The 27,798-nt window shown below is 39.1% G+C and overlaps 1 protein-coding gene across 4 annotated transcripts; it reads right to left on the reverse strand.

Annotated features, from left to right (window-relative positions):
* Positions 1 to 1,353: 1,353 nt before the first annotated feature.
* On the reverse strand, positions 1,354 to 27,798 carry sh3glb2a (SH3-domain GRB2-like endophilin B2a). 4 transcript variants are annotated; one of them, XM_020102383.2, is made up of 13 exons: positions 27,300 to 27,490; positions 26,606 to 26,747; positions 25,086 to 25,097; positions 21,373 to 21,501; positions 17,227 to 17,360; positions 15,156 to 15,248; positions 13,115 to 13,177; positions 11,879 to 11,902; positions 11,678 to 11,767; positions 10,739 to 10,839; positions 10,279 to 10,293; positions 5,489 to 5,690; positions 1,354 to 3,402 (listed from the first exon to the last, which is right to left on the reverse strand). In XM_020102383.2, exons 1-13 carry the CDS (start codon positions 27,360 to 27,362, stop codon positions 3,295 to 3,297), a joined length of 1,176 nt encoding a protein of 391 aa, XP_019957942.2. In that variant the 5' UTR covers positions 27,363 to 27,490; the 3' UTR covers positions 1,354 to 3,294. The 4 variants fall into 4 exon arrangements, with proteins under 4 accessions (XP_019957942.2, XP_019957946.2, XP_069379179.1 ...); XM_020102387.2 differs by lacking the exon at positions 25,086 to 25,097 and having other exon boundaries at positions 27,300 to 27,628; XM_069523078.1 differs by lacking the exon at positions 10,279 to 10,293.

Genomic DNA, 27,798 nt, shown 5'->3' on the forward strand with positions numbered 1-27,798 from the left:
GCCTATACAAATACAATTTGATTTGATTTGATTTGATTTGTGTTTTGGGAGAGAAGTGATCTAATCAACTAGTTTTCAAACAGTTCTACAATATACTGTCATTTTTTGTTGTTTGCAGCTTTTTTTTTTAAGGTCTATGGTACAGTGAAGTAAGAAAAGTTTATCTGGAACCAAAAATCATTGAGACATTTAAATGTATCCTCTATGTTAAACAAATGTGCCAAGGTTCATGGAAATCCATATTTCAGTGTGGAGGACCAACTGGTTAACATCTGCATCCCTACATTCATAAAGCTAAAACTACCTGTGGGGACAATGGAACTGGATCAAAGACATCTGTGACATTTTTCTGTTCCTTCTCGCATATGGCAAAGAAGGGTCATTAAAATCACATAAGAGTACCGTGACTCAACATCACCACCACATTATTGAGCAACTTAGGAAAGTACTGGTTGGAAAGGATATCAATCCTTTGCTTATATAGTCATTTGGAGGAACTGTAACTCAGCACTGGCTTTAGCTTACAACCCTGGCGATTTAAGATTGGTTACTAATGTTGGGACCGACTATTTGTGAAAAATAGTTGGGCCTACGTATGTAGCCAAGCCTGACCTAATATCTTCCAGAACTCAGTCTCCGAGGGTGCTTCATCTTTAAAAATTAGTTCTGTCATGCTGTTCATCAGACTCTTTCTTTGCATGCATCTAACTACTTTCTGTAACCTGGCACCAACACTTCACACACTCATCTCCCCAAATTAAACGCATACATGTGATCTCAGCCACATTGTCCTACCACTCCAGGGGGCCTTCGTCTTCAAAGTGGCCAGCCTCCATTTTGAATCTCACTCACTCACGCACACACATATACACATCTTTATTCACTGACACCTTTAGTTTTTGTGTTTATACTTTATTATTCTCATAATAAAAGTTTTTCTTAACACTTTCTTTATTAATGTTGCACAAGTGTGCATTTTACCAACCTCTACACAGTCAAGAACTCCATATCCGTCAACATTGCTAGCTATTGATGTGGTAATTTTGGTTATATTTATTAATTGAATTATTAATCTGAGTTCCAAATTTGTAGTTAGTAACTTCATGAGACATAATCAATATTTAAATGGTTTCTTTTCGCTTCATTTGAAGGGTAGTGCCCCAAGGTAGCTTTAATCAATTAAAGTTATTATTTATTATTAATATTTTTTATGTTAATATTAAATATTTTTCTGATTGCTAAATGTATTGAATGCCCAAAAGCACACCATTTAATGGTGCAGTGTTAAATGAAGAATAATCCCAACACTAATAAAAGTATAGAATATACAGTAGGTGACAAAAAGCCACTAAATTCAAATCAATCAGACTTTTTTTTATTAAACTCTACACATTCCATTCATTCAGGGTAAAGGAACAGGCAATACATATTTCGGAAAAACAAAAAACAAAATGAGATACAACAGAATCACAACAGCAGTAGTAAAACATTTCGAAAAGAAAACTGTGGACTGGGCAAAGAGTAGAGAGCAGGATACATGATGAGGAATCCATTCCTCCACCTACAAGAATCATTAGACCCCATTCTCCCCATTCGTCTCACTGACTGCCGTGGTTTTGGTTATTTTCACCTCTCTGGTAGCAGATGCTTGCACTTCATATTACTGTGCTCATTTCACAAAAGCTCCTGAGGCCTGATTTGCTTGCATGCATATTGGTTTTAGTGCAAACATCCTGGGTGTTCCAGATCTCACATTAGCAGAAGTAGCTAAATCATATTGTTGTTTACACATGTACATTTCCAGCAGAACAGTCTACTAGCTGTAGCACATGCAGCACTAAGACTGAAGACACTTATTAACAGACATAAGAGCAACAAACAGGAACACTGTAAATCCCCAAACCCCTTAAGGGCAAACCAAAAATCACACAAACACATGATTAGAAGAGTAAAAGACTCTTGCATGCGGTATGTGGTGTACATCAAGTCTCTGGACATTATTGTTTTGAAGGGCACATTCTCTGGTTTGCAGCAGATGGCCTTAGCAGTGTTTCCCATCCTCTTAAGGCAGCTAGGATGGGAGTGTTCATGACAACTTGCTGCACAGGTTTTCATATTGTATAAGAGACATCTTCAGTGCTGTGGGAAGCAAAAATCAATGACTGTCCACAAAATGGTATTGTCACATAAAATAATGCAGAGTTACATTCATTTCAAAGCAGTTAAGGCAAATCTGCCTCCCAAAAGTCAAGGATGGTAACCATTCTGTGAAAAACTTTATTTGCTGTTGCAGTTATTGTTTTGACAGTTAGGTAACAGTAACGTTAAGTTAAAGTTTGTCATATCTAATGCTTTCATCAAGGATTAAAAAAAGATTCAACATGAGAGATTTAAGTCTGTGCATGTGGTATTATTAAGTTAAAGAACAGAAGCTTTCTTATCCGTGAATTTAAAATGAACAACAAAGTTGCATGGATGATGTTCATACTTGTCTGTTAAACCAACTGTTTTCACTTCTTCAATGAGGAGCGTCTGTCATGCAGAGACGAAATTAACAATAAGACTTGTCATCAGGGAGGAGTTTTTATTGCATGTTTGGTTTATTAAAGTCCTCAAAGATGTCATAATTTAGAGTCGGATCCTATCAACCTCACACTTCTATCCCTGACACACAATAAACAGAAATTATACAAAGAAGTTCTAGCCATTATGGTGGATCCAAATTTTGGAGGCGTCACAAGTCTTGAACTTGTTCCCATCACTGTTCAGCACTGAATTCATGAAAAAAGGCAGATTTAAGAGACAAAAAAAAGACACTTAAAAAACAAATCAACAATAGAATTTGGTTGAAAATCCCTCTCATGATATTTGTCAGTCACAGTTTGTCACAGCTCAACTTCATCCTAACATAGAACAGTCCACTTGAACCCTTTGGGATGCACAACAATAAATAGGAAATAAATAGGAAAAAACATTGTCATAATAAACTACCAAACAAACAAGGAATGTTAGCCATCCCCCAGGGGGATTTTCCTGTACTCACTGTAACAGCGTCTCCATTATCTGTCGGAGTGAATATACTTCATTACTCTCTGAAACGCACATGGAAGAGTGTGTGTGTGTTTAACTTAAGTTTTGCTTATACTATCTGGAGGAGTGCTATAGAAGTTAACAACTGTGTGAGAAACTAATGAAAGTGAATTAAATATACTCATGGCTTTAGTAGTACCCACTCACACTTACGTGTGTGTGTGTGTGTACTGTGTGTATGAGTGTATGTGTGTGTGTTTTTCTTTAGCTGAGAAGCTCCAAGTATGTGACAGGCACTTTTCCTTTCTGGTTTCCTCTCTCTCCAATCAGCCAGTCAGAGTCCATTCCCGGCACTGTGTAAACTGTGATGAGCTGCAACACAGAGGACATGGACAGTGTGAAGACCAGATTTCAAAATGTACAAATGTGCACATTCGTCAAAATGCATTTGAAGCTAAACAAAATAAATTTAGGACACAACTAAAGAAATTATTTTAAAGTGCACAAGAAAGGTGATGTGTAATGAGCGGAGCTAGTTAACATTACCCAGAAGATTTGCGTAAAGTCAGACACTTGCTTTCATAGTAATGGGCTTGTTATTCCCACTTAGCACTTAGACAAATTGTGATTTGTGAATATGATTGATTGATTGATTGATTGAACTAACGAACAAACTAACAGTGAGGAGCTGCAGTAGTGACCTTATCAGGTCCCTTAACTATTGTGTGGGAAAACTTTGCATGTTGTGTGCAGCAAGAAACAAATAAAAATGGAACTGACTCCTGACCACCACACTTTCCATTTCCTCTTTCCGAATGACATCAAATCTGAAGGCTTTGTGAACCACTTTTGGCTTTTAAGTGGAATTCCAAACCTATCATGTTCAGGCAAAGTATGTCAGACAAGGCAATTTGTGAGATTGACAACAGACAGTGTTCTATATCAAACTCATTCTAAACTCAACCAATATAAAACTTGATTCGTTAAAAGTATTCATGTATATTCACCCATTTACACAATGACATTGGTGCAGCCAGTCACAATTCTGTATGTAATCCAGTCTCCCCTGTATGAGGAAGATCTAACAGCGAGTTCGACAATCAATTTCTGTGGTCAGTTGGTGACTGGTGAGTTTCTAACATTTTTATGTACATTTTGAATTAGTGTATACACAATCAGACAGGAATCAGCAAAAACCAAGGAAAACTTGGAATATCAGTTGTTTTTGTGCTTGGCCATGGTGGAAATGTTGGTCTATCACAATAAATAATCAAAATGAGACAAAGAGCATTTGAATTATGACTATGTGGTATGTGACTAAAACATCCACTGACTACTTTTGCTCCACGGAACCAACCAAAAATTAGCAGCATTAGATCTGCATGGAGCAATGAGGAGAATGTAACCTTTCCATGTATTCAACATTGTATTCTAATTCCACTATCTTGTTGCACTCTTTTCTTCTACAATGGTGAAATTAAGCCGCATTCTTCTCCAAAATGCTGCAGCACGCGTCCTGACAAGAACCAGATAAAGAAACCACATTTCTCCTATATTAGCTTCACAACACTGGCTTCCAGTTAAATCTTGAATTGGAATTTAAAATGCTCCTCCTCACCTTCAAGGCCCTTAATTAAATGACATCACCTTAAAGAGTTCTTAGCTAGAGCCTTCAGCTATCAGGCTCATCTTCTGTGGAATCATCTCCCAGTTTAAGTTCGGGAGGCAGACACCCTCTCTAAGAGTAGGCTTAAAACCTTTATCTTATCGATTTTGTAAATACTCGTATTTTCCTGATGTTCTCAGTACACATTGCATCTATTTTTTCTATTTCCGTTTTGCCTTACTGTTGTTGAGGGTTAAGGACAGAGGATGTCACACCTTGTTAAACCCTATGAGAAAATTTGTGATTTGTGAATATGGGCTATACAAATAAAATTTGATTGATTGAATGGAAGAAGCCATTTATTAGCTTTGTCTATTGCCAATTCTCTTTTGCAAACATTTTAAGGGGAGGTTCAGGGCATTAAGTGTTGTGGTTTAAGACATTGTTCAGATACAGTGGTTTAGGAAGAAACTACTAAATGCCTCAGAATAGATTTTTACTGGTTTAGTGTAATTGGTGTAGTCATGTGTTATGTCAAACAGTATTGGGAAATTGTGGTGGTTATTACACGCATGCACACACGCACGTACAAATACAGTCTGGCATACTCTGAAACTGTTACAAGTCAGGTTTCACAGAAGGAGAGTAGCTACCACATCGATGAATCACAACACAACCCAACCCAAACCACTCCCATGTGTGAAAGTGAGAGAGAGCCTTAAAATGGCATTGCATAGTTGTGCAACTACATAGTTTACTTCATCAATCATTAATTAATGAGTGAGATTATTGTGAGTGTGGCCAATATATGTTATCTGACCTGCTGGCTGCTAGTTGATAATGAAACCTCACCTCATCCGCTAGAAGGGAGAGTTCACTGGAATCAGCAGCATCGTAATCATAAAGTACTTTAGCCTTGCGGGTTCCTGTAGCTGGTGCCTGTACTTCTTCAATCTTCAGTGTATCTTTCTCTACAGGGCTGCTGATGTCTTCTGCTGCAGTGCCAGCAGCAACCATGGATTGAGTGGAGTTCAGTGCAAAAGCATTGGGAAGCCTGAGAGAAAGCAGGCAGATGTGATGGTCAGAACATACAGTACATGTAGTCAACACATAAAACTAACAAAATAACTAAAAACAGCAAATGTATCATCACATGACAGGAAACCAAGCATTTCATCAGTTAATTCCAGGCATCTACATTGCAAGAGACTATGCTGGTCTGTGCAAAGTGGTACGTGTTGAAGCATGGACTGAGGGTGTGTGTGTGTTTGGCATAAGGTCTCTTGGCCAGCAGCTGGGAAACAGAAGGCTTAATTGGCTGCAGCTGTGGAGTGAGTACATGCAACATTGCATGTGTGGGAGAAGTTCTATGAAAGTATGGAAAAGGATTGTCAGTTGGCCTGGGACACTGTCTTCAGCAGGGAAAGAGCACTGCTAACTGATTGGACATACCGGTGGTCAGTGAAAAGAACACTTGGAGGACATTTGGCCCAGGTTTAGGAGTTCCTCAGAGGTAGAGGCAGTGTTTGAAGACTTGAGGCAAATTTTATCAATATTCCTGCCTGAAGTCACTGAAGTAGTCAAAAAGCTCCTAAGCAACAAGGCACTGTGTGACATTTGCCCTGAGATGCTGAATGGTCTTAGCATTGTTGGGCTATCTTGGCTAACTTTCCATTTCAATGTGTGAGCAAAGGGTGGTGCTTACCATTTAAAAAAGGGGGATTGGAGAGTGTGCTCCGTTTTTCTGGATATCACACTTCTCGGCCACCCCAGGAGAGCTTTTACAGCACACTAGTTGATAACTTTGTTAATAGTACAGCAGCCTCATTAAAAACAACCCTTGACGCTGTCGCCCTGCTAAAAAAAAAGAAGGCAAATCAGAGAAGATTAGCTCCATGGTATAATTCTCAAACACGTGTTTTAAAACAGACATCACGAAAGCTAGAAAGGAAGTGGAGTTCCACCAATAATCATGACTTTCACCTAGCCTGGAAGGATAGCTTGATATGTTACAAGAAAGCACTCAGAAATGCCAGAACCTCTTATTATTCATTACTAATAGAAGAAAATAAGAACAACCCCAGGTTCCTCTTCAGCACTGTAGCCAGGCTGACAGAAAGTCACACCTCTACTGACCCATCTATCCCTCTAACTCTGAGAAGCAATGATCTCATGAACTTCTTCACAAAAAAAATGATAACCATCAGGGATGAAATCCACCACTTCCTACCCATGAATAGCACAGATACATTGTCTGGTCCTGAAACCATAGAACCACCTGCAGCACCAGATTTATGTTTGAACCAATTTTCTTCAATTGATCTTCCTGAACTGACCTTATTAGTTTCATCATCTAAACCAACAACTTGTCAATTAGCCAACTAGAATTTTTAAGGAAGGTTTCCCCCTAAATGACAGTTCCATATTAAATCAGATTAACAATCAGATTGGTCTTTGTTAAACGGGTACGTACCACAAGCTTTTAAGGAAGCTGTAATTAAACCTCTGCTTAAAAAGCCCACAACTGATCCAGAGGTTTTAGGTAATTATAGACCCATATCAAACCTGCCCTTCATTTCCAAAATCCTAGAAAAAGCTGTTGCTAACCAGCAGTGTGATTACTTAGATAGTAACGGTTTGCTGGACAAATTCCAGTCAGGTTTTAGAATCCATCATAGCACAGATACAGAACTGTTAAATGTCACTAATGATCTTTTCATGGCATCAGATGACGGACTTGTCTCTGTACTCGTGTTGTTCTAGTCTCTGAAACCATAGATCACAAGATCCTGTTACAGAGACTGGAACAACATGTAGGGATCAAAGGAACTGCACTAGACTGGTTTAAATCATATTTATCAGATAGATTTCAATTTGTTAACGTCAACAATGACCCCTCCATGCACAGGCAAGTTAGTCATGGAGTTCCACAAGGTTCTGTCCTTGGACCGATACTCTTAGTTCAGGAATGTCTCAAGAACATTAAGGCCTGGATGACCCAAAACCTCTTACTTCTAAATTCAGACAAAACTTAGGTACTTGTAATTGGCCCTAAACATCTTAGAGAATCACTGTCTGAACAGATACATTGGATGTTGTCAGCTTGGCCCCCAACTCCACTGTGAGGAACCGTGGAGTTGTGTTCGACCAGGACATGTCATTTGACCAACATATAAAACAAGTCTCTAGGACAACTTTCTTCCATCTGCACAATATTAAGAAAATTAGAAACATCCTGTCTCAGAAGGATGCTGAAAAACTAGTCCACACATTTGTTACCTCTAGACTAGATTACTGTAATTCCTTATTATCAGGGTGTCACAGAAAGTCTGTGAAAAGCCTCCAGTTGGTCCAAAATGCCGCAGCACGAGTGCTGACAGGAACTAGAAGGAGAGATCATATTACTCCTGTATTAGCTTCTCTACATTGGCTCCCTGTAAAATTCAGAATATATTTCAAGATTCTGCTCCTCACATTTAAATCCCTTAACAATCAAGCCCCTTCATATATCAAAGAGCTGATAACACCATATTATCCAAATAGATCACTTCAAGTACAAAACACAGGCTCTCTTGTGGTTCCAAGAGTCTGTAAGAGTAGAACAGGAGGTAGAGCATTCAGCTACCAGGATCCTCTCCTGTGGAACCAGCTCCCACTCTGGGTTCAGGAGGCAGACACCATCTCTGCATTTAAAGTTAAACTGAAAACGTTCCTTTTTGATAAAGCCTACAGTTAGTTCTGGATCAGGTGAGTCCTGAACCATCACTTAGTTATGCTGCTATAGGTCTAGACTGCTGGGGGAAACTACCATTGCGCACTGAGCACTTCTTCACTTCTCTCTGCCCCCCCACACTCATTTATTTATTTTAATAGATGTCAATAACTATGTCACTTTTTTCTCCCATAGTCCCTCCTCTCCTCCCCTTTTTCTTTGCTCACCCCAACCGGTCGAGGCAGATGTCCGCCCACATTGAGTCTGGTTCTCGAGGGAGTTTTTCTCTCCACAGTCGCCAAAGTGCTGCTCATTGTGGGAACTGTTGGGTTTCTCTATATTAATACGATTTTAAGGTCTTGACCTTCTATGAAGAGCCTAGAGATAATGTATATTATGATTTGGCGCTATACAAATAAAATTGAATTGAATTAATCTGTCACATCTCTGGTCTCTTAGCCCTCACAGTTATGTGTGAGGGTAACAGTGTCACAACTATCTACCAATGCCTTGTTTCTAATCATCTCTCTCTGTCATTTCAGATCCAGTCACCATTACAAGCCACAACTCACCTCATTCCCTTCACATGAGTCTCCCCACACACACACTCACCTGCTCCCCATTCCCTCATTAGTTCATCTGTGTATTTATACCAGTCAGTTTCATTCACTAGATTGTCTAGTGCGTTCCTGCCTAGCGATCCCGCGTTATATTCTTTACTCTTGCCTGCCTGTTCCTGACCTGACTACTACCCCATTTGGATTCCCTTCTTGCCTGCCCCTTCGGATTTGTTTGCTATACGGACTGATATCCTGGTTTTGACCTCTGCCTGTCTTTTCTCTGCTCTTTCGGCAAATAAACCACATTGACTGCACTAAGACTGTCTGTTGTCGTGTTCTTGGGTTCAGTTCTGTGTGTCGCCGTTACAAACAGACTTAACTGTGGAAAGATGCTTTTCCATAGAATCCTATCATTATGTGCACCAAACTGTTAAAATGCCAATGCACATTACAGAAAGTTTGTTGAAGCCAATTATATGATTGCATCAGTATAATGCTTTTCACACAAGTTTTAAACTGCTACATCATGATATAAATTGTGATAAAGCAGTTTTTGCAACATTATGCATTCTAAGAATGAAACATGGAGGGTGGAATAAAACTGCACAACAATTAGCAGGGAGGTAATCTAACATCTCTTGCATAATAAGGCAAATTCATAGAAAGGACCAGTCTGATGTGAGAAGAGGTGTGTGGTATCATTCTGTAGATGTCTGGTTTCATTTGCATGTGATTTGATGAAGACAAATGGTATCCAGTGCATCTCTGTGCAGCAGTGTCTCTATCACACATCACTCACACACTGTCAAGGGGAAAGTTGGGGTTCATGGGGTGTCTTGACTGGGATTGAAGCGCCAGCACTTTTGGTAAGTGGACAACACACTTTACCACCTGGCAAGGATTTAAAAGATAGTTCCACAATCTATTAAGTCTTTGATACAACCGTGGGGTGTCCAGTGGGGAGGGTTTAGTTAAACTATTAAACTACTGTCTTATTCCATTATTTCTGCACCTGTGCATCATGTGCTCTCTACCGAGCACCGTATACCATACTGACAGGCAGGGTACATTTCAATGAGTTTCAGAGCACTACATGAGCTGGTTAAAAGGGCCACCACACCACATCCTTGCATTAAAAATCCAGACTGAACTCAATTGAATTGAGTTCAGAACTCAATTCAATTGAGTTCAGTCTTGATTTATATTCCTTAATAATATATGTTTCTAATATATGCTTATGCGATTATTTCCTGTCTACAACACTTTCCTTAATTCATTTTTAATATATATTTTGAGATGCATTAGAAAACAGGTAAATGAGTAGGTCAGAACAGGCACACAAAGGGAAAGAAAAACCTAAGCATACTCACACATCTTCATCTGAACTGAGAGCAAGAGATAGTGAAAATGATTTGTCAAAACCAAAAACAACATTTTATATTATTATTTTAGTTAAAATCGAAACATACCAATAAATGTAGCATTAGAAAACAATACAATTATTATTTTCCCCTTTTGTGGAGTTATTCGGGGGGAATTTAATTATATATGACTTAAACCTACGATTCATCCTTGTATCAATGCAAACAGCTGTGGCCAACAATTGCTGGCATCAAGGAGTAACAAAATAGATCAATGTGCACTAATTAATTGATCACTGTTTCCTCCTGAACTTCCTTAAGTGAAGAGTTTGGTATACAGCTAGCATAGTTACAAACCTACACATACACCGGAAATACACCAATTTAGTAATGTGATGCCATAACTGAATACAAACTGATACTATGGAGATGACTGGTCACCCCAAATCACCTTCCACCTGGTTCTCACCTTCCCAACTCTTTCTGTAGTTCTTGCATATGGAAATGACACTGCTTATAGAAAGCTGCTTGGGCCTCCACAAACTCATGCAGACAGCGCAGGTGATTCACCTGAAGGTATGAAACAATACAACAGTCAAATACTTTTTTTATCCTCAACACACCAAAGTAACATAAAGCAAAAGCAGAATTACAGAAAAACACTGCAAAAGTAAAACTAGTCATTAGAGAAGTAGCTCCTTGGGTCATATTATGAATTTACAGATTATAAAAATATTATTACCGATACAAGTTTCAGCAGACTTAATGCTATAGTTGGCTGAGATGGATAAAATCTGAACTATTCTGTATTTATTGGACAATTTAATCAGCAAACCTTAATCTCAATTTATTTTCTTAAATCCAGTGAAAAATTCAGTGCAGTAGAGATATTGAATTAATTAATTTTCACTTTTTCCAGGTACAAATACCCATTGGAATAGAAATATTCAAATAATATATGAGAAAACAAAAATAAGACACAGACTATTTTCTTTAAAGTCCCTGTTTTTGCCTCTGTCCATTAGCGTCTGTCTCACTTTGACAAAAATGTTATTGTCTGTATATTAAACATGTAAGAATAACCTTTCTGAGAAAACCAAGATCATGACAGGATAATTTCATATGGTTCAAGAACAGTAACCGTTATGGAGTACGCACCCACCAACTGAGAGTTTTGTGGTTTAAGGGTTGAAACACTCAGATTGGCTAACACCTGATGCACCTGGCCGTTTACTGACTTATGTATCACAAACAGTAGTAGAAAGGAAAATGCAGTCACTACAATCACAGAACAAATTTCAATTTGTCTATCATATAATTTGAGCATAAAAACATTTCTAAAAGTTAAAAATCATGTTGCTGTGATAATAAAAACAATACTAAAGTTAAAGTGGTGTGGCTGACATACATGTGTACTACTGATGCCCTCCAAAAGCAGCCGTGTAACTTCTGCTTGGCGGTCAAACTCTGTTTGCGCCACTCTGAGTTCATGCTCGGCCTGAAACAAAAAGAAAAAGATTAGCGACACACTAGTTAAAAGTGTTAAAACTAAAAAATGTCTGTGTGGATGCAGTCTTCTTCAAAGTTTATAACCAGAACATATACTCACTTTTTCCACTTCCTCACTCCATAGCTGAGAGGCCAAAGCATTTAACAAAAGAAGAGAAATATATACGAGTTATGACAAGGATTTATCAGCTCTTTATTAGTGTGACATTCAACTAGTGCTTACAATTATTACTAAATGATAAAACCAATGTATATACAAACCCAACTCAGAAAAAGTTGGGACAGTATGGAAAATGCAAATAAAAAAGACAGCAGAGATTTCTAAATCTCTTTTGTCATCATGGATTGTTGCAAAAGCAGCATCCAGGAAAGGCCTAGTCCTTTAGGAGCTGGGCCAAGGATCACCAGTTTGCCATTTAAAATTATTGAAATGTTTAAAACCAGTGTTCCTCAAATAAAGACAGGAAGGGATTTGGATATTTCATCCTCTACAGTGCATAACATTATTAAAAGATTCAAAGAATCTGGAGAAAATCAGTGCATAAAGGGCAAGGGCACAAGCCTAAGCTGAATAACTGTGCTCTCCGATCCCTCAGACGACACTGCATCAAGAGCTGTCATTCATCTATAAGCGATATAACCAAACCTTTGTCAAGCACTACAATACATAGATACATCCACAAATGCCAGTTAAAAGTTTACTGTGCCAAAAGGAAGACTTATGTTAACCGTTTCCAGAAGCACTGTCGATTTCTCTGGGCTCAAAGGCATCTGGGATGAACCATACACAGTGGAAACATGTGTTGTGGTCAGATGAGTCAGTATTTCAGGTTCGTAAAGAAATGGACGCTGTGTGCTCCAGACTAACGATGACAAGGACCATCCCGAGTGTTATCAGCAACAAGTCCAAAAGTCAAGGTGTGTCATGGTATGGGGTTGTGTCACTGTCCCAACTTTTTCTGATTTGGGGTTGTTATATAGTCCTGCAGAGTGCTAAAAAAAATCTTGTTCCTGCTTTATAACTTTTCACATCACACAATAAAAAAAAACCTAGATTAGATGAGTGAATGAGAACTTTCCTGGTTTACCAGCCAACATTCAGCATTAGTGCATTTTATCAGATGTGACAGAGGTGTGTACTGCAAGTCTGGGCTCATAATCACCATTCTTACAGGAAGGGAACGCCTCCTGACTAAACATTAGTTAGGTACATTTCAGTACAGTTCACAGCAATTTCTGATTGAATTTAGAGGAAATAGAACCTGGAAATTATCATCACATAATTTTGAAGGGATTATTTCTCTTTTTGTTTAGTTGTTCAGAATTGTCATCTTACCGCAGAGGCACTGGCAGAAAGAACATAGTTGCGGGGTCTGGTTTCTTGAAAATCTGGAGCCATCTACAGAGACAGGAAGAGTATTTAATATTTGTATGACTGTGACCGCGGTGTATACATGGAAACCATAATTCAGCAAACACTATACAAGAAAGCGAAATTAAAAAACAATCAGAAAGCAGAGCAGAAATGAAACCATGACCTTGATGAGTTACACTTAAAGCACAAAAAACTGTATTGGTCTTTGGGAGATTGATTCTCCTTGTGTTGTTGATTTAAAATAATTTAATACAATTTGTGCTGTTTGGTCTCAAGATTAAAAGGGCAGTTGTGTGCTCTTACCCCTGCAATTTGTAAAGGTGGGGGAGGTGGTTGGCAGTTAATCCTTGCCATCATCACACTTTTAAATTAAGGGTTTCTGAACTCATCAAAAGAAAAGCGCAGAGGTGATGCAACACTACTAAGTGTAAACACCCCCTCAGATGCTACAAAACTCGTGACTTACTGACATCACTAATCCTTTGTCAGCAGAGCAGTCATGAGATATTATCAATATATTTGAGACTAGTCAGCAGTATTTCATCATGCACATGCTAACATGCTTTGTGAGTAATAAAATGGTATGGCTCCCAACATCACACTGAATGTTTTGATATCAGTCCCATTTTAAATTCTGTCCAAGAGTGGAACAAGGAGAAGATTCAAGAAAATCCGAAGGTGTTCTGTCAGTCATTCTTAGCTCATGGTGAAGGAACCTTTTTAATTGGGACCTTCTACTTCAGGAATATATGTCGAGGTACAAATTAATTTAGCAACAAACATATTTTGGTTCAGAATTCATAATGCTGGGAAAAGGAAGTCAGATTCAAGTACAAAATCCTTGAGAAACACTGCATCTTCTGAGAAAATACAATAAATAGATAACAAAGAAATGTTAAAGGCTTATAAAGGGTGCTCTTTGCCTTCACCCAACCTCCTAATGGATTTGTATCTGTTTTCCTCAGAATATTTAAATCCCATGTTTTTATTACAGACCCCAAGTTTTTCAAAGTCTTGTCAGCAGCCATTTATATTATTATAGCCAACTAGCAAAATCCTAATGCATGGAGGACTGTCAATATCCAATAACTGTAACCCTGTACATCTGTATTTAACTGAATGACACTACACTCAACTTGACTCACAAGTATTTATTAGAATTAAGATATACATGATAACTTCCAGTGTAGAAAACATTATAATAATGAGTCACGTTAATTGTTGCAGAGGAAGGTCTTCACTTTGTTTTCTAGCACCTTGAACCTTGGATCTAAGGAAACTCTGAGCTTTTTAAAATCTTTTTTTAATTTCTTTTCAATTAAACTTAATTGTTAACACAGATTTAATGTATTAGGTTCCACAGTAGGTAGTGGTTCAACTCTATGCTTCAAGTGGCTTTTTCAGTGTGTGCGTTTATTGTGTTTATTGCCAGCAGATTCCTTCATGTTTTGGCCTTCTAATCAACGATACAGGCCAAACTTGAGGGTACGCTGAAGCAAAAGGTAAATTTAGCTGGCTAATTAATGACCACAAATAACAATAGAACATTTTGAACACGGATATCTTAGTTGATAACACTACATACAACACTTCCTGCTGCAGAGTCCATCCATATAGATTAATGTTCGGGCAGAGTCAAATTATTTGTCTGTTTGCTGTTTTTTTGTCATAGACATATGTGCATATTTCCCATTATACTGTTTAATATGCTTCAAGTTTTAAGCTTCATCTGCAAAGAGTCAATTTTTCCCCTGTCATTAATAGTTATTGCCACCAATCAATGAATGGCACAGAAAATAACTGCAAAGCAAGTGAGAAGAAAAACTCAACATGTGAATCATATGGATAAACTTTAAAAATGTCTGTGATACTCACTTCTCCCTCGCACTGAAAAGGTTGTGAATACAAAGTCAATTAGTCATGGTCAGTACCAACACTTACAATGCTTATAGGAAAGAATGCAGGGGCGGTTTTGCAGGTCGGGAAGTAAAGAAGGACTCACCGCAGCTTTAGCCTCAGCCAATTTGGCCTTCTTCAGACGTGCTTTACAAGCGTCCAGGTCCAGACGCAGATTTTCCAGAAGACGTCTTTCTTTCTGTTCATTTAGTACATGAAATTAAATTAAGTAATCGCATAAGCATATATTAGAAACATATATTATTGAGGAAAATAATTCAATTGAGTTCAGTCTGGATTTTTAATGCAAGGATGTGGTGTGGTGGCCCTATAACCAGCTCATGTAGTACTCTGAAACTCTTTGAAATGTACCCTGCCTGTCAGTATGGTATACGATGCTCGGTAGAGAGCACATAATGCACAGGTGCAGAAATAATGGAATAAGAGAGTAGTTTAATAGTTTAACTAAACCCTCCCCACTGGACACCCCACGGTTGTATCAAAGACTTAATAGATTGTGGAACTATCCTTTAAATCCTTGCCAGGTGGTAAAGCGGGTTGTCCACTTACCAAAAGTGCTGGCGCTTCAATCCTAGTCAAGACACCCCATGAACCCGAAATTTCCTGTGAGTGATGTGTGATAGAGACACTGCTGCACAGAGATGTTCTTTGGCAGTTCTTTCTGTACATCCTCTCTACAATCAGGGAGGAGTTGAGGTGAGCTGTGAGCAACCACAGCCATTCAATCCTTCCAGATATCAATCAAATTGATTTATTTCAATCAATCAAATCTTATTTGTATAGCCCATATTCACAAATCACAATTTGTCTCAGAGGGCCTTAACAAGCTGTGACATCCTCTGTCTTTATCCCTCAACAAGAGTTAGGAAAAAATACCAAAAAACCTGTTTAACAGGGAAAAAAAGAACGTAGAAACCTCACAGAGAGCCACATGTGAGAGATCCCTCTCCTAGGATGGACAGAAGAGCAATTGCTGCCACGTGTAATGGAGAACGTCAGAGAAATAATAGAGTAATTACAGCATTGGTTAGAATAAACAGTTTGTAGCTTGATGGAAGGTAAATTAATTGAGGAATTATTGTCAGGAATGGTCGAGTATCTGAGGAGACACACTGTATATCAAGCAGTGTTGTTGTAGTCATAGTCCACGATCAGCTGCCACAGATATGGCACAATTCACAGCATGGCTTTAAAGCAGGCTTTACCAGGCGCAAATAACCATACCAACCATCCAATTTTAAAGTATCATTATTCAAGCTTTTTTCTTGTGGGCTGAAAGCCATTCATTTAACAAATTGTCTTGCCTATTAAAACTCTACAGGTTCTCTCTGCTTCGTAGCATGACGGTGGACGACAACATATATACTTATATAACTCTTATATAACTGTTACAGAATAGGAGACTACTGCTTCATGTTCACAGTCTTCAAATTGTTTCATTCATGATTAGAGGGGTGGCTGGGTTGGACATAAGGTTTACGTAAAAGTCTTTGCTAAATTTGAGTGACAGACTACTAAGTCTTCCTTCATGTTGTCCTCTCTTTAAATAAACTTCCGCAGCATCAAGAACTTGTGAAAGAAAACACTTAAGATGTAAGTTCCTATGAACACCATATCTTTCATGGTTAGTCACGTTTATGAAGAGGTGCACATCAGCGATAGGCTCCAATGAATATTGTACATGCAAGGATTGCCCAGACACGCAGAACTGTTTTTACTTGAATCATTATATCAAGTGGAGATGCAAGTGTTTTGGGAAATGTGTGAGTCAGTGGCCTACCACCCCATCCTTCATGTTTATTCTCATTAAATAACATGAATTCATCCATCTCTATAATTGATCAAATCAGCCATTAGTCAGGTTCAGATGTTGACTATTAAAAGTACGACATGCCTATTTCATATAGCCTTGGATAAACTAATCTTGGACTTGACTATAAATGCTACCTGTCTGCACAACCGTAATGAACCAACAACAGGTTTACATTGAATACATGAGAAATAAAGCCCCTCTTCAGTAACCACATTCTTAAATTATTTGTACGTTCTCTTCTTCTCCCTAAAATGCAACATTCCCCCTCAAAATAAAAGTAGAGTGAATACAATGACCATTTATGTAATAATCTATGAATAATGTATAAATTTTGTATACTCACTGAAATGGTCTTCCAATCGCCTTCCAGAAAGTTCCTGAGGGGAGAGAGAAAGCTAATAGTTGATGTCTGGAGGAAATCCCTCTCTGCCGCTCCCAATCTTCTCTCACATTCCCCCACCGTCGTTAAAGTGCTCCCTGCAAAACAAGGTTAGATCCATTTAGATCCAAAACTCGTCACTCTCCTTAGGGCTTAGCATGTCTTCTGAAGCATGGACGTGCACAGACATTTTAGGGGGCATGGGCTCAAGTGAGAAAAGGGAACTTCTCATAATTATTTATAAAAAAAATGTTTTGAAACAAAAAGTTGAATATAGCAGAACATCTCTGACTTACTTAACAACTGAATTTATTACACTCACGCAATTGTTAAATACTCAACACACAGAGACAATGGTCTTCACTGGTATTCACTAGGTTTATCACAAGAGCAGACAACAACAGAGGAAACAATAATGCATCTTGATGTATTTCAATGTATCACATCCACAATTTCCTACATTACTGCACATGGCCACTTTTTCCTCAGTTAATATTAGTAAATAAAAACAGTCAAAAATGAACTCTCTTTTTATTTAGAAAGTGCTTTAAAAAGTAGCATAGACTGTTACTGTTCTCACAATTGTGCTGTCATTTACAAAATAAGGTTTTCAATTCATATATCAAACTATAACAGTTGTTGATGACAGTGGTCAGTGCTCTCCACACTGATTTCACATTCATTCAGTTTTAAATTGTGTTTAAATTGTGTGCTGCACAAGGCTTAAAAAGGCTTAAAGGAACAAACTCTGATGACAGCCTTTACTGTTTAAAGGTGGCCCCGTCACCTCAAGCCCCTTCTGATGTCTATGTCTGCACCTGTAAGTTCTGAAGTGCAATGTAGGTAAATAAACTGTAGACTTGTTGAGTCTTAGTGACTACAAGTTTCTTCTTTCCATACATTGCACCAGATGACATCACATGACACTACATGCGATACAGTTTTGTAAATGACTTGGATTAACTTGGGGGCTCTGCCTAAAGCCAAATATCTGCCAAAACCCATAAAAAAGCCATTATATTATAACAAAAACCAATGTTTTCTTCCTATAGAAAGTCTTAGTTTTTTCTTTTTAGACAAATGCCAACAGTTCTGCATTTGTTTCTGACAAAGCCAGAGAGCTTTTAGCTTTTATTACATGTTTTGCTTTCATCTCCTACATTTTTGTCTTAAATCCTATTACCACATCTTACAAGATCAAGACATAGTCAGTTACTTGGTTATCAGTGACTTGAGGGAGACAAAGTCCCCTTTGTCTCTACTTTAACTTAAAGATAGATCAGGACAGGGACAATGTCCCAATGGCTTTACAGAGTGATGCACACTGTGATGTTTCTGTGACATGCCAACAACACAATGAGCACAGTTGGATGGGGCGGTCTTCATCTAACCAGAAGGTCGACAGTTCGATCCTAGTCTTTTCTATTTCACATGCCAGTGTAATGGAAAATTTGCATATGACCTTAGCTTGAACTCTGTGTGCTGTGTTCAAAAATAAGTCATATAGAAACAGTTGTGCTCACATAAAAGGAACTGTCTGGTTTACGTGCAGACGGACGACTCAAAAATGGACAGACACCTTTTTTTTCTTTTTTTACCTTAAACTAACAAATGCCCTAAGTGTTGCTATGTACTTGGCAGATGCAGGGTTTCCCGCAGCGCTTTATAGTTAAGGCGGCCGCCTTGACAACAACGGTCCCCCCCCTTGACTATGTCCCCCCGAAAATAAATAAATACATAAATATTCCGCATCCCCGCATGCATAGACAGTAGGTTAAAATAAGGCCGCATCGCATTTTTCCCATGATATGATTAAATGGTAAATGGTCTGTATTTATATGTGCTTGTCAGCCCTGATGATCACTCAAAACTCTTTACAGCCGTTGACTCAAACCCCGGTTACACCTGAGGCTTGAGTTCCCATAGGTGAGGCAGTGCAAGTGCAAAGGGGGTGGAGGCAGTGGTAATATAATATTTATTAGAAAGCTACATATGCTATCTTTCAAATAATTAAAAAAAAAGACTTATCTGACTAGAAGTATGTGAGATGTGGTTAAATTCTCACTGCATTTTCTATTCTTACAAACAAAGCCGATGTATAAGGAATGGTTTAAATCAGTTTTTTCTACATTGGTCAGACATCTGGCCCCTGCTCTAAAGGGCCAGAGGACAATTAGGGAAGTCCCTGTTTATTGAGCAGCAGCTGGGTTTAACTTAAACTGTCAGCTCTATGTTTTTGAAAAGTTTGTCAAATAAACCTGCTGAAATAAATTTAACTGCTGAATCTACTGTGCACACTTGTGGATGAGTAATTGGAATGTAGTTCCTCCTGTACTCATTCATTCATCTTTATTTTGCTTGGCTGGATTTAATTACTATAATCTGTTTGCCGGCATGATCAGGCCCCCTTGAGGAACAGAATAAAAATTGCACATGAGAAAGTATTATAAAATCAGGGTTGTGTAAACTAAGGGAGGTTTAGATGGGTGTGATTTCACCAAAATACCACAGTCAGACGTCGACCAGCCCGGAGGACTCGCACACTCAGTTGTGAGTGGGTGAATGGAAAACTGTAGTGTAAAGCGCTTTGAGTGGTCTTCAAGACTAGAAAAGCGCTATATAAATACAACCATTTACCATTTACTCATCCTTGGCACAAGTATTGGAGTGGGATGGTGAATTAATGTTTTGTCAACCACACCACACTTCCCCTCCCTCTGTGAGGAAAAGTGACATAACAAAATACCAAACTGTTGAAGAAACTGCAGCTGAAGAAGTCCCTTCAATGTAGTGCTGGGAAATACCAGATTCCATGAGTACTTTCCATTTGTGCCAGCACAAAAACACAGCCCGGAGTGTGTACGTGGATGCAGGGTGGCTGTGGCTGAGGGGGGTAGAGTGGGTCGTTCACTCTCACTCTTCCACATTCCATATGCCAGAGTTACCTTGGACAAGATATTGAAATTGCCCCTGATGGCTGTGCTGTTCTCTTAGAAAAAGGGCTGATGGATACACTATATGCATGTGTGTGAATGGGTGAATGTAATACTGTTCTGTAAAATGCTTTGAGTAGTCATCAACTTGAAAAGCGCTATATAAATACAGACCATTTACTTCATCATAATTAGTTAGTTAGTAAAGAGGAGCTAGCAGACTTTAACTTTCTAATGGGTAGCTTTATATAGTAGGGGGAGGTAGAGTTAGGTGACCTATCAACTTGTTGGGTAAATGCACAGCTAACATTTAAACTTGGTGAGACCACTTCCAGAAGGGGTCAGGTCAATGTGATTGCATTTCAGCTTCAAAGAATTTTGCATGCACATATGATATGTATGCGCATATGATATTCATGCATGTATGATATGCATATCATACATGTAATAATAATTATAACAACTTGAATTTATTAATACTTAATAATATATAGCGCCTTTAAAGAGACCCAAGGACGCTTTACAGGACAAAAGTCAAAATAAAATAAAATTCTCCATACAAAGCAGGGGAGTTCCAGAGGGTGGGGGCTGTGACACAGAAGGCTCTGTCTCCAAAGGTTCGCAGTTTGTAGTGGGGCATGGAGAGCAACCTGTGTCTGAGGACTGCAGCTTTCAGGACAGAGTGTATGGGTGGAGGAGGTCGGTAAGATATGGTTGGGCTAGGGCATGGACAGATGTGTAGGTGAGAAGGAGGAGTTTGTATTGAATGCGGGCCTTGACTGGGAGCCAGTGAAGGGGAAAGAGGGTTGGCGTGATGGGCTGCCAGGGCTTAGTGCAGGTGAGAATAAGAGGTGTCTTTCCTGAATCAAATACAGACTGCATGTCAAAACCTTACTTAGTTTTTTGCCTTACAAGATTGTTTTGAAGTAAATGGTTTGCATTTATATAGAACTTTAACTTTTACAGTAGTTTGTCATTCACCCATTCACACACTTTCATACAGTGCATCTATTAGCAGCATTTCTTTTCTAAGAAGGGTAATTCAGAGTTCAACATCTTGCCCAAGATACTTCGGCATGCAGATGAGGAAAACTGGGGATTGAGCCGCTGACCTTCTGGTTGGAGGAAACCCACTCTACCCCATAGCCACAGCTGCCCTAAGTGCTTGTATACTCACCATATGGAGTTCCTGGACCAAATTCCCTTGCTGCATCCTGCATATATTGACCCAGCAGCTCTCCATTAGTAATTCTTGATGGTGCCTTCCTGTCCAACTTTTCATAGAGAAACTCTTCAATTCTGGCACCTGCACAAAAAGAGTTTCATTTATGGCACAGGTGGAGAAAAAGATGCAGCATTTGGTACTTTTTGTTATCTTACTCTGCATGCTGATTAAATGAAAACTATACCCAAAAATGATTGATTGATTGATTGATTGATTGATTGCCAGTTTTAAGAATTTTTTCAAATATTAAATGCAAAATTCCCTTCTCAAATTAAACAATTTTCTGGTTATTAATAATAATAATAATAACATTGTTATGGAGTTAGTTTCACGTGTGAAACCTTTATCTGCCAAAAAGGTGTAACTTGTAGAACAGAAGCTTAACATTCAATATTTCCTTTTGAATGTTGAAAACAGAGATTGTACAGAATAATCTAATCAAAGCTGTGTCCATTTGTATACTATATGTATAGATATAAGTATATTCCTTTCATGTTTTTTAACTTTAATGTAAATGTCCTTAAAATATGTTAAATACTATTAAGCTATACATGGGATGTTGGTCGCCACCCACCAATGAACCAAACAAAGAAGGAAAAGAAGAAGAGGCCACGCATGAGAAAACCTTTACCATGAGCCTTGTTGGGTTATGATATGATCAGAGAATGAAAGTCATTTTTGGGTATAGTATTTATTTAATCAGTCAATGAGATGGATTTTATCCAACTGCAGGATCTGTAAATGAGTAATAACTACAGAAAAATGTGAGGGGACAGAATAACATGAAATGTTAATTTGTCCACTCCCTGCAAACAGCAAAGAATCATCACACACTGTACCCTCACAAATCCTGTAGAGTTGCATCTCCACCACCAATTCAACCACAACACTGTAATCCTCACACATGTGCCACATCACTTAAGAGTACAGGTACTCATTGAAATCCAATCCCTCATGAAAGACTCACACATAACAGGACTGTGACATCCATTAGGCTTAGGTGGTATCCTTGCTTTCAAACCAAAACACCTTTAAACACATACAGTAATGTGCAAAATTGTAGGCACTAAAAAAGAAGACTACAACATTTTAGGGAGGCATCTGATTGGTTCCAAAATCATTCTGCGACAGAAATCAAAGCCAATCATACAGACCAAATCATCAGCAACAAGATAAAGAGCAGAAGGGGGTCTGGTCCCCCAACCTGATATCATGAAGTCAGAAAATATTGATTTGATTTAGGTTTTTTACTGCACTGTTTTACTCTTTACTGTGTTTGCATGACAATATAATAAATGTATGTATATTTAAGACTGAATCTCTCTCATAAACCCCTTACTTACCCCCATTTTCGATGGAAGTTAGTCAGATCCAAAATAGATCTAAAAGTTCAACAGAGCATGGAAAGGCAGCCGGTCATGGTTAGAAACAGCAAATAATACGCTGTATCAATATATATCAGCTTGTATCAATAAGGCTACTGTTTTCTGTAAAGTACTAATCACATGATTTGTCCTCACATGCTCTGTGGGAGACTTTAAGCCAAAACAAGTCAGCAGACTTGTTAGCCCATTGACTGTTAATCAAGTTACCCATGATATCATCACGTGAAATGATCCTCTTCTGTTTTTGACTTTTACTGCCTCTCTTTTTCTGCACTTCAGTGAAGAGCAGCAGCCTGCTTTCTCTTATGACATACTGGACTAACACTATTTGGTGGTCACACATGATATCAGGTACAACATATATTAGTTTCCTGCCTGCTAGTGGACAAGGGTTAATTAATGCTGCTGATAACAGTTGAGAAATACAAATATAATGTTCAATTGGTATTCAGTACTTGCCAGGATTTGAAATGTCCAGTGTAAGCCTTATAAGCACATAACCACCCAAGTCTAATGTCTGTTACATAAGATAAATGAAAAGCATGGAATAGTTTAGACTAATGAATGGCATAGCTACGTTTAAAGTAAACACATTTTCCACAAATACATTTCGGAATAATTCGTTGGTTTTTTTTCCCCAATCGGGGTGCCTGTCAAACACAATATCTAAATCACATATCACAATACTGAAAAGCCTTACTCTGAGGTGTTTTTATTTTATGAATATACACATCAGATCAAACTGATACAGGCAACTCACTGAGACTTATGATGTTAAGGAGAAAATATTCAGTAATCAGCAAACAAATCGCACTGTACTTGTGGAAAACTGTTGAGAGAGAAATCTGCAGCCTGCACTTTAAACTCACACACATTTTCAAATATGGCTCGTATGGTCCACAAACACAAGACATACACTGCACACAATAGAGCTGGAGTGATGAGGATAACAGTTAACTATGATGCGAGAACAATCTGAACAGGATGAGTCTAGGAACTGTGGAAATGTGGGCAGCCCAGGCCCAAAAGATACAAATGAAATCCTTCCCTGTTTCTGTTCTCCTAGCTTCCACTGGTCAGTATCAACTCTTACAGAGGCTTTATTTCATTGCTCTGTCCAAATATGATAGAGTGGTTTTCTGCCCACATTCCACAAAAACAGGCTAATACTCTATGAGCAGTATTAAACACTAAAATGTTAGCACTATCGTGGTGACACCTTTGTAGCTAAGACTTATGTATTAATTGATTGTTATGTTCGATGATAGTCAGCTGACATCCCTTTCCGCCCCCTCTCTACTTGTCACCATTAAAGTTGATTGTTATGTTTCTGGAGCTTGGCCTACTTTAAGTGTACTTTACAGTGAGGATGTCAGAGCTGCTGCTTTAAAGGTTCAGTGTGTAAGATTGAGGTGAAAGGGATTTTTGGCAGATATTTTATATAAAATAATCCTAGAGGTGTTTTCACTAATGTGTCTCATCTAAATTTTATGAATTGTTGTTTTCTTGAAAATGTTATTTGGGATTTGTCAGGCATACCTGAAACCCCAGCAGTAAGAATGATAAGATAATGATATTAGACAAAGATAACCCAAGTTAAGTGAGAATGCAGTTTTCAAATTATTTCATCTATTGAAGGAAGAATGCTTTCCAAAATTGTCCCCCTCAGTTTATCAATCAACAAATTGAATTAATAATCGGGGTCAATGTTACTAACCACACCCATGTACAATTATTATCAGGCCTGTAATGTCACTTAAATATAGTCTGTCTGGAAATTTGAAGTGGGCTAAAAGGTCTCCCAAAGACACACATGATGCTGCAAACTAAAGACAGTGACAAATGCTAACAAATGCTTAGGTCTGACGAGCCGATTCTCTAGTAAATATTCTTCTTTTTTTGAACGTGGACAGTATACCCAATTATCATGTGCCACCTTGATAGCAATACAGACTGAAAGTTTAAAAATCCTCTCCATAACAGACAAAACACACTGTCTGGTCAAGAGAATTGAGTCACAGGTATAACTAAAAAGGGCACGAGTCTGGAGTAAGGTAAATTATTATTGACTTGCATACAATCATCTATGTGCCAGGAAAAGGATTCACCCTTGTTTATGTCCTTCTGTGGTCAGCCCTGATGTCACACTGATGCTTTGAGTCTCATTAAAAATGTATTTTACATCTACAATGTTCATCAACTACTTATTTTGTACTAATAATCCAAAGGCATGAAAGGTTTCCACAGCAGGGGACTCGAGTTGGGAGGCAGAATACTCACCAGTGTGATCAACTGTAGCATGGAGAATCAAAAAGTCACATGTTAGATTTCCCCATTATTTCCCAATTATGTTTTTCCATATCACTCTAAACCAATACATATTGTCAATGCACTACATTTTGTACACTTTTAACCCTCTGTTATATTACCATACCACTGTGCATGTTTAAGCCTTTTATTAACAAGTTTGATTTACCTATATTTTTTTTGTCAAAGTTGCATTTGTGTCCCCATTTCTATTGAACCATGTGGAGTTTTCAGCAATAGCAACTAATTACTTTTATGCAATCAACAGATGGTGGCAAACTGCCAGCGATGGCAGTGAAGAAAAGACTGGAAGTTTGTAAATATTGCAAAATCTTGAATAATAAAAAAATTGGTCTTTTCAAATGTTTAATAAAGGACATATGTGGCTGGCCAGGAGACGCTTCGGTGGCAAACACAGACAGGTTCTCACACATGTCCCCTCAATAATTCAAGAAAACAAAAGCGGTATGTTTTAGAAACTTCTGATAGTGGATATTCCATGTAACTTTCATCTAAAAACTTTCTGAAGCCACTGTACATTCATCAAATTTGTTAGACTATGAGGAGACATATTGTGCATTTTGGTGTGAAACTATACATTAACACAAAGGGCACATTTAAAGTCTTATGACAATCAAAGTGATGTTGATAAGAGTTGACTTCAAATGCAACATTTTACTTAAATTTCTCAAATGTCTTGACTCTGGTCAAGGATGTTTACAGCAACTCAGTGCACTGTGGGATGTGATGACACATCTGCCCTCAGGTTGTGTGACAAAATTCATGTGAGCTTGAACAGGTGTTTACAGAGGGCTATGTTCGTATGCAGTAAACAACAGTTTTTTAGTTGCTCAGTGGAGAGAGGAAAAACTCGACTGTCAGGGAATGCAATAAGACATGCTTAAACTATGATGCAAAAATAATGCTAGCTGTGATGGTCTTCAAATATTAAAGTTTCAGATCTCAACATGTCGATTTTCACAGGAATCGTGAGAAAAACTCTAATCACTGGCTGCCTTTATGTAGAAAATAATCATAAAGCTTGGTATTCTATGGGTATGCTTTGCAAAATGGTGAACAGAGCATACACAATTTCTAGTTAATGTGTTAAAACATGCAGTGCCACTGAAGCCGCTTCAACTTTCTACCCTGCCCTTTCTACCCTACCCTTTCTCACTGTATTGATCGCCTCAGGGATTATAGTACATCAGTTAGGTTCGACAGTTTATTCATCCAATAATGTTTCATTTTCCCATCAGTGTGCCAAGTCATGCTTGGTTTATTGTTCATGACTGAATTGAATTTGAATGACTGATGGCTGCATTCCATGGTGAATATATTGTGTATTATGTCTCTTTTTAATAAAATGTACAGCATTTTATATGAATGAATAATGACTTTTTGTTGCTTTTCACTCCACAACAGCACTTCCGCTGAGGATCATGTGTACTCTTCCCATCTGTAATGACAGGGCTATTGAAAGTGTGTCCTACTTGGGTTGGGCTGCAGCAGGACCTCAGTCTGTCTGTAGATTTTCTCCGTCCAGTTTTTGGTGCAGTCTGCACGGCTCATCAGGTTTTCAAAATGAGCGTCCAGCTCGGTTTTCTCCGCCTGGCCCAGCTTCTCCTCTGTGAACTGAGGCACAGACACAGTGTGACAGGTGAACGGCTGCAGCTCCGCTCCCCCTCCGGACACCTCCGGCTCCTCATCAGTCTGTGTTCACGGCGGGGGCAGCGACGCGATGACTGGGGGGGGGGGGGGTACGGGTCAGCTGACATCCCTTTCCGCCCCCTCTCTACTTGTCACCATCAAAGTTATACGGATGAAGACACATTAATTAAAAGGCCAATCGTGTTTACTGCGCTTTTCTCATTGACTTCGTTAGTTTTGAACTTGCGGCTAGCGAGCTAGCTTGAACAGCTGGTGGCTAACAGCACTGTCAACAGAAGCGGCACACTTTCATTACGTAGGCCTGTTGTCGAGACGGGGGCAGCGTATGTTTCACCTCCACGTTAGCTCGTCACGGCTGCGCGGCTCAGCGAGGGGCTGCCCCGCTACATAGCTCCGTAACATCGGTGTAACGTCAGTCGGTAGCGTGAGTAACAGCTGGCTGTCAGAGTGAGGGCCAGCGGCGGCGGCGGCGGCGGCAGCGCCTGAGCACGAGCCTCAGCGCGAGCGTCTCCTTACCTGAACAGCTCGTGTGAAAAACAGCCCGGCTCCGGAGGCCAGCTTCTTCACGTTGAAGTCCATGATGTTCGGTTCAGCAGGCCGGGGAACGCTCCGAACAAGATCCTCCGTTCCAGCGGTTATGGTACGCTCCAAAGGTCACGTGACCACCACGGAGGAGGAGGAGGACGACGCCTCGTGACGTCAGGCGCGTGTCACGCTGGCAGAGGGGTTGTGAGAGCAGTGGCTCTCTTTACTGGCGGATCCTCTGCGCATCCGCGTGTCACTGCAGGAGCAGCCATTCCCCTCGTCCCTTTATGAGGAGCGCTTACAGTACCAAAGATTGGCCAGCAGGTTCCGCCATTGTGTCTCAATCTTCAGCTGAACCGTTCACACCGAGCTTCGTGTCCGCTGCTCGATTTAATGCGAACAAAGACAAAATCCACAACCACGCCACAAGAAGCAGGTTCAAATGTGCGCTTGTTGGAGGCGCTGGCACCAGGTCGATTCACCACTCAGT

Source organism: Paralichthys olivaceus, chromosome 4, assembly GCF_024713975.1.
Source record: "Paralichthys olivaceus isolate ysfri-2021 chromosome 4, ASM2471397v2, whole genome shotgun sequence".
Classification (NCBI taxonomy): Eukaryota; Metazoa; Chordata; class Actinopteri; order Pleuronectiformes; family Paralichthyidae; genus Paralichthys; species Paralichthys olivaceus.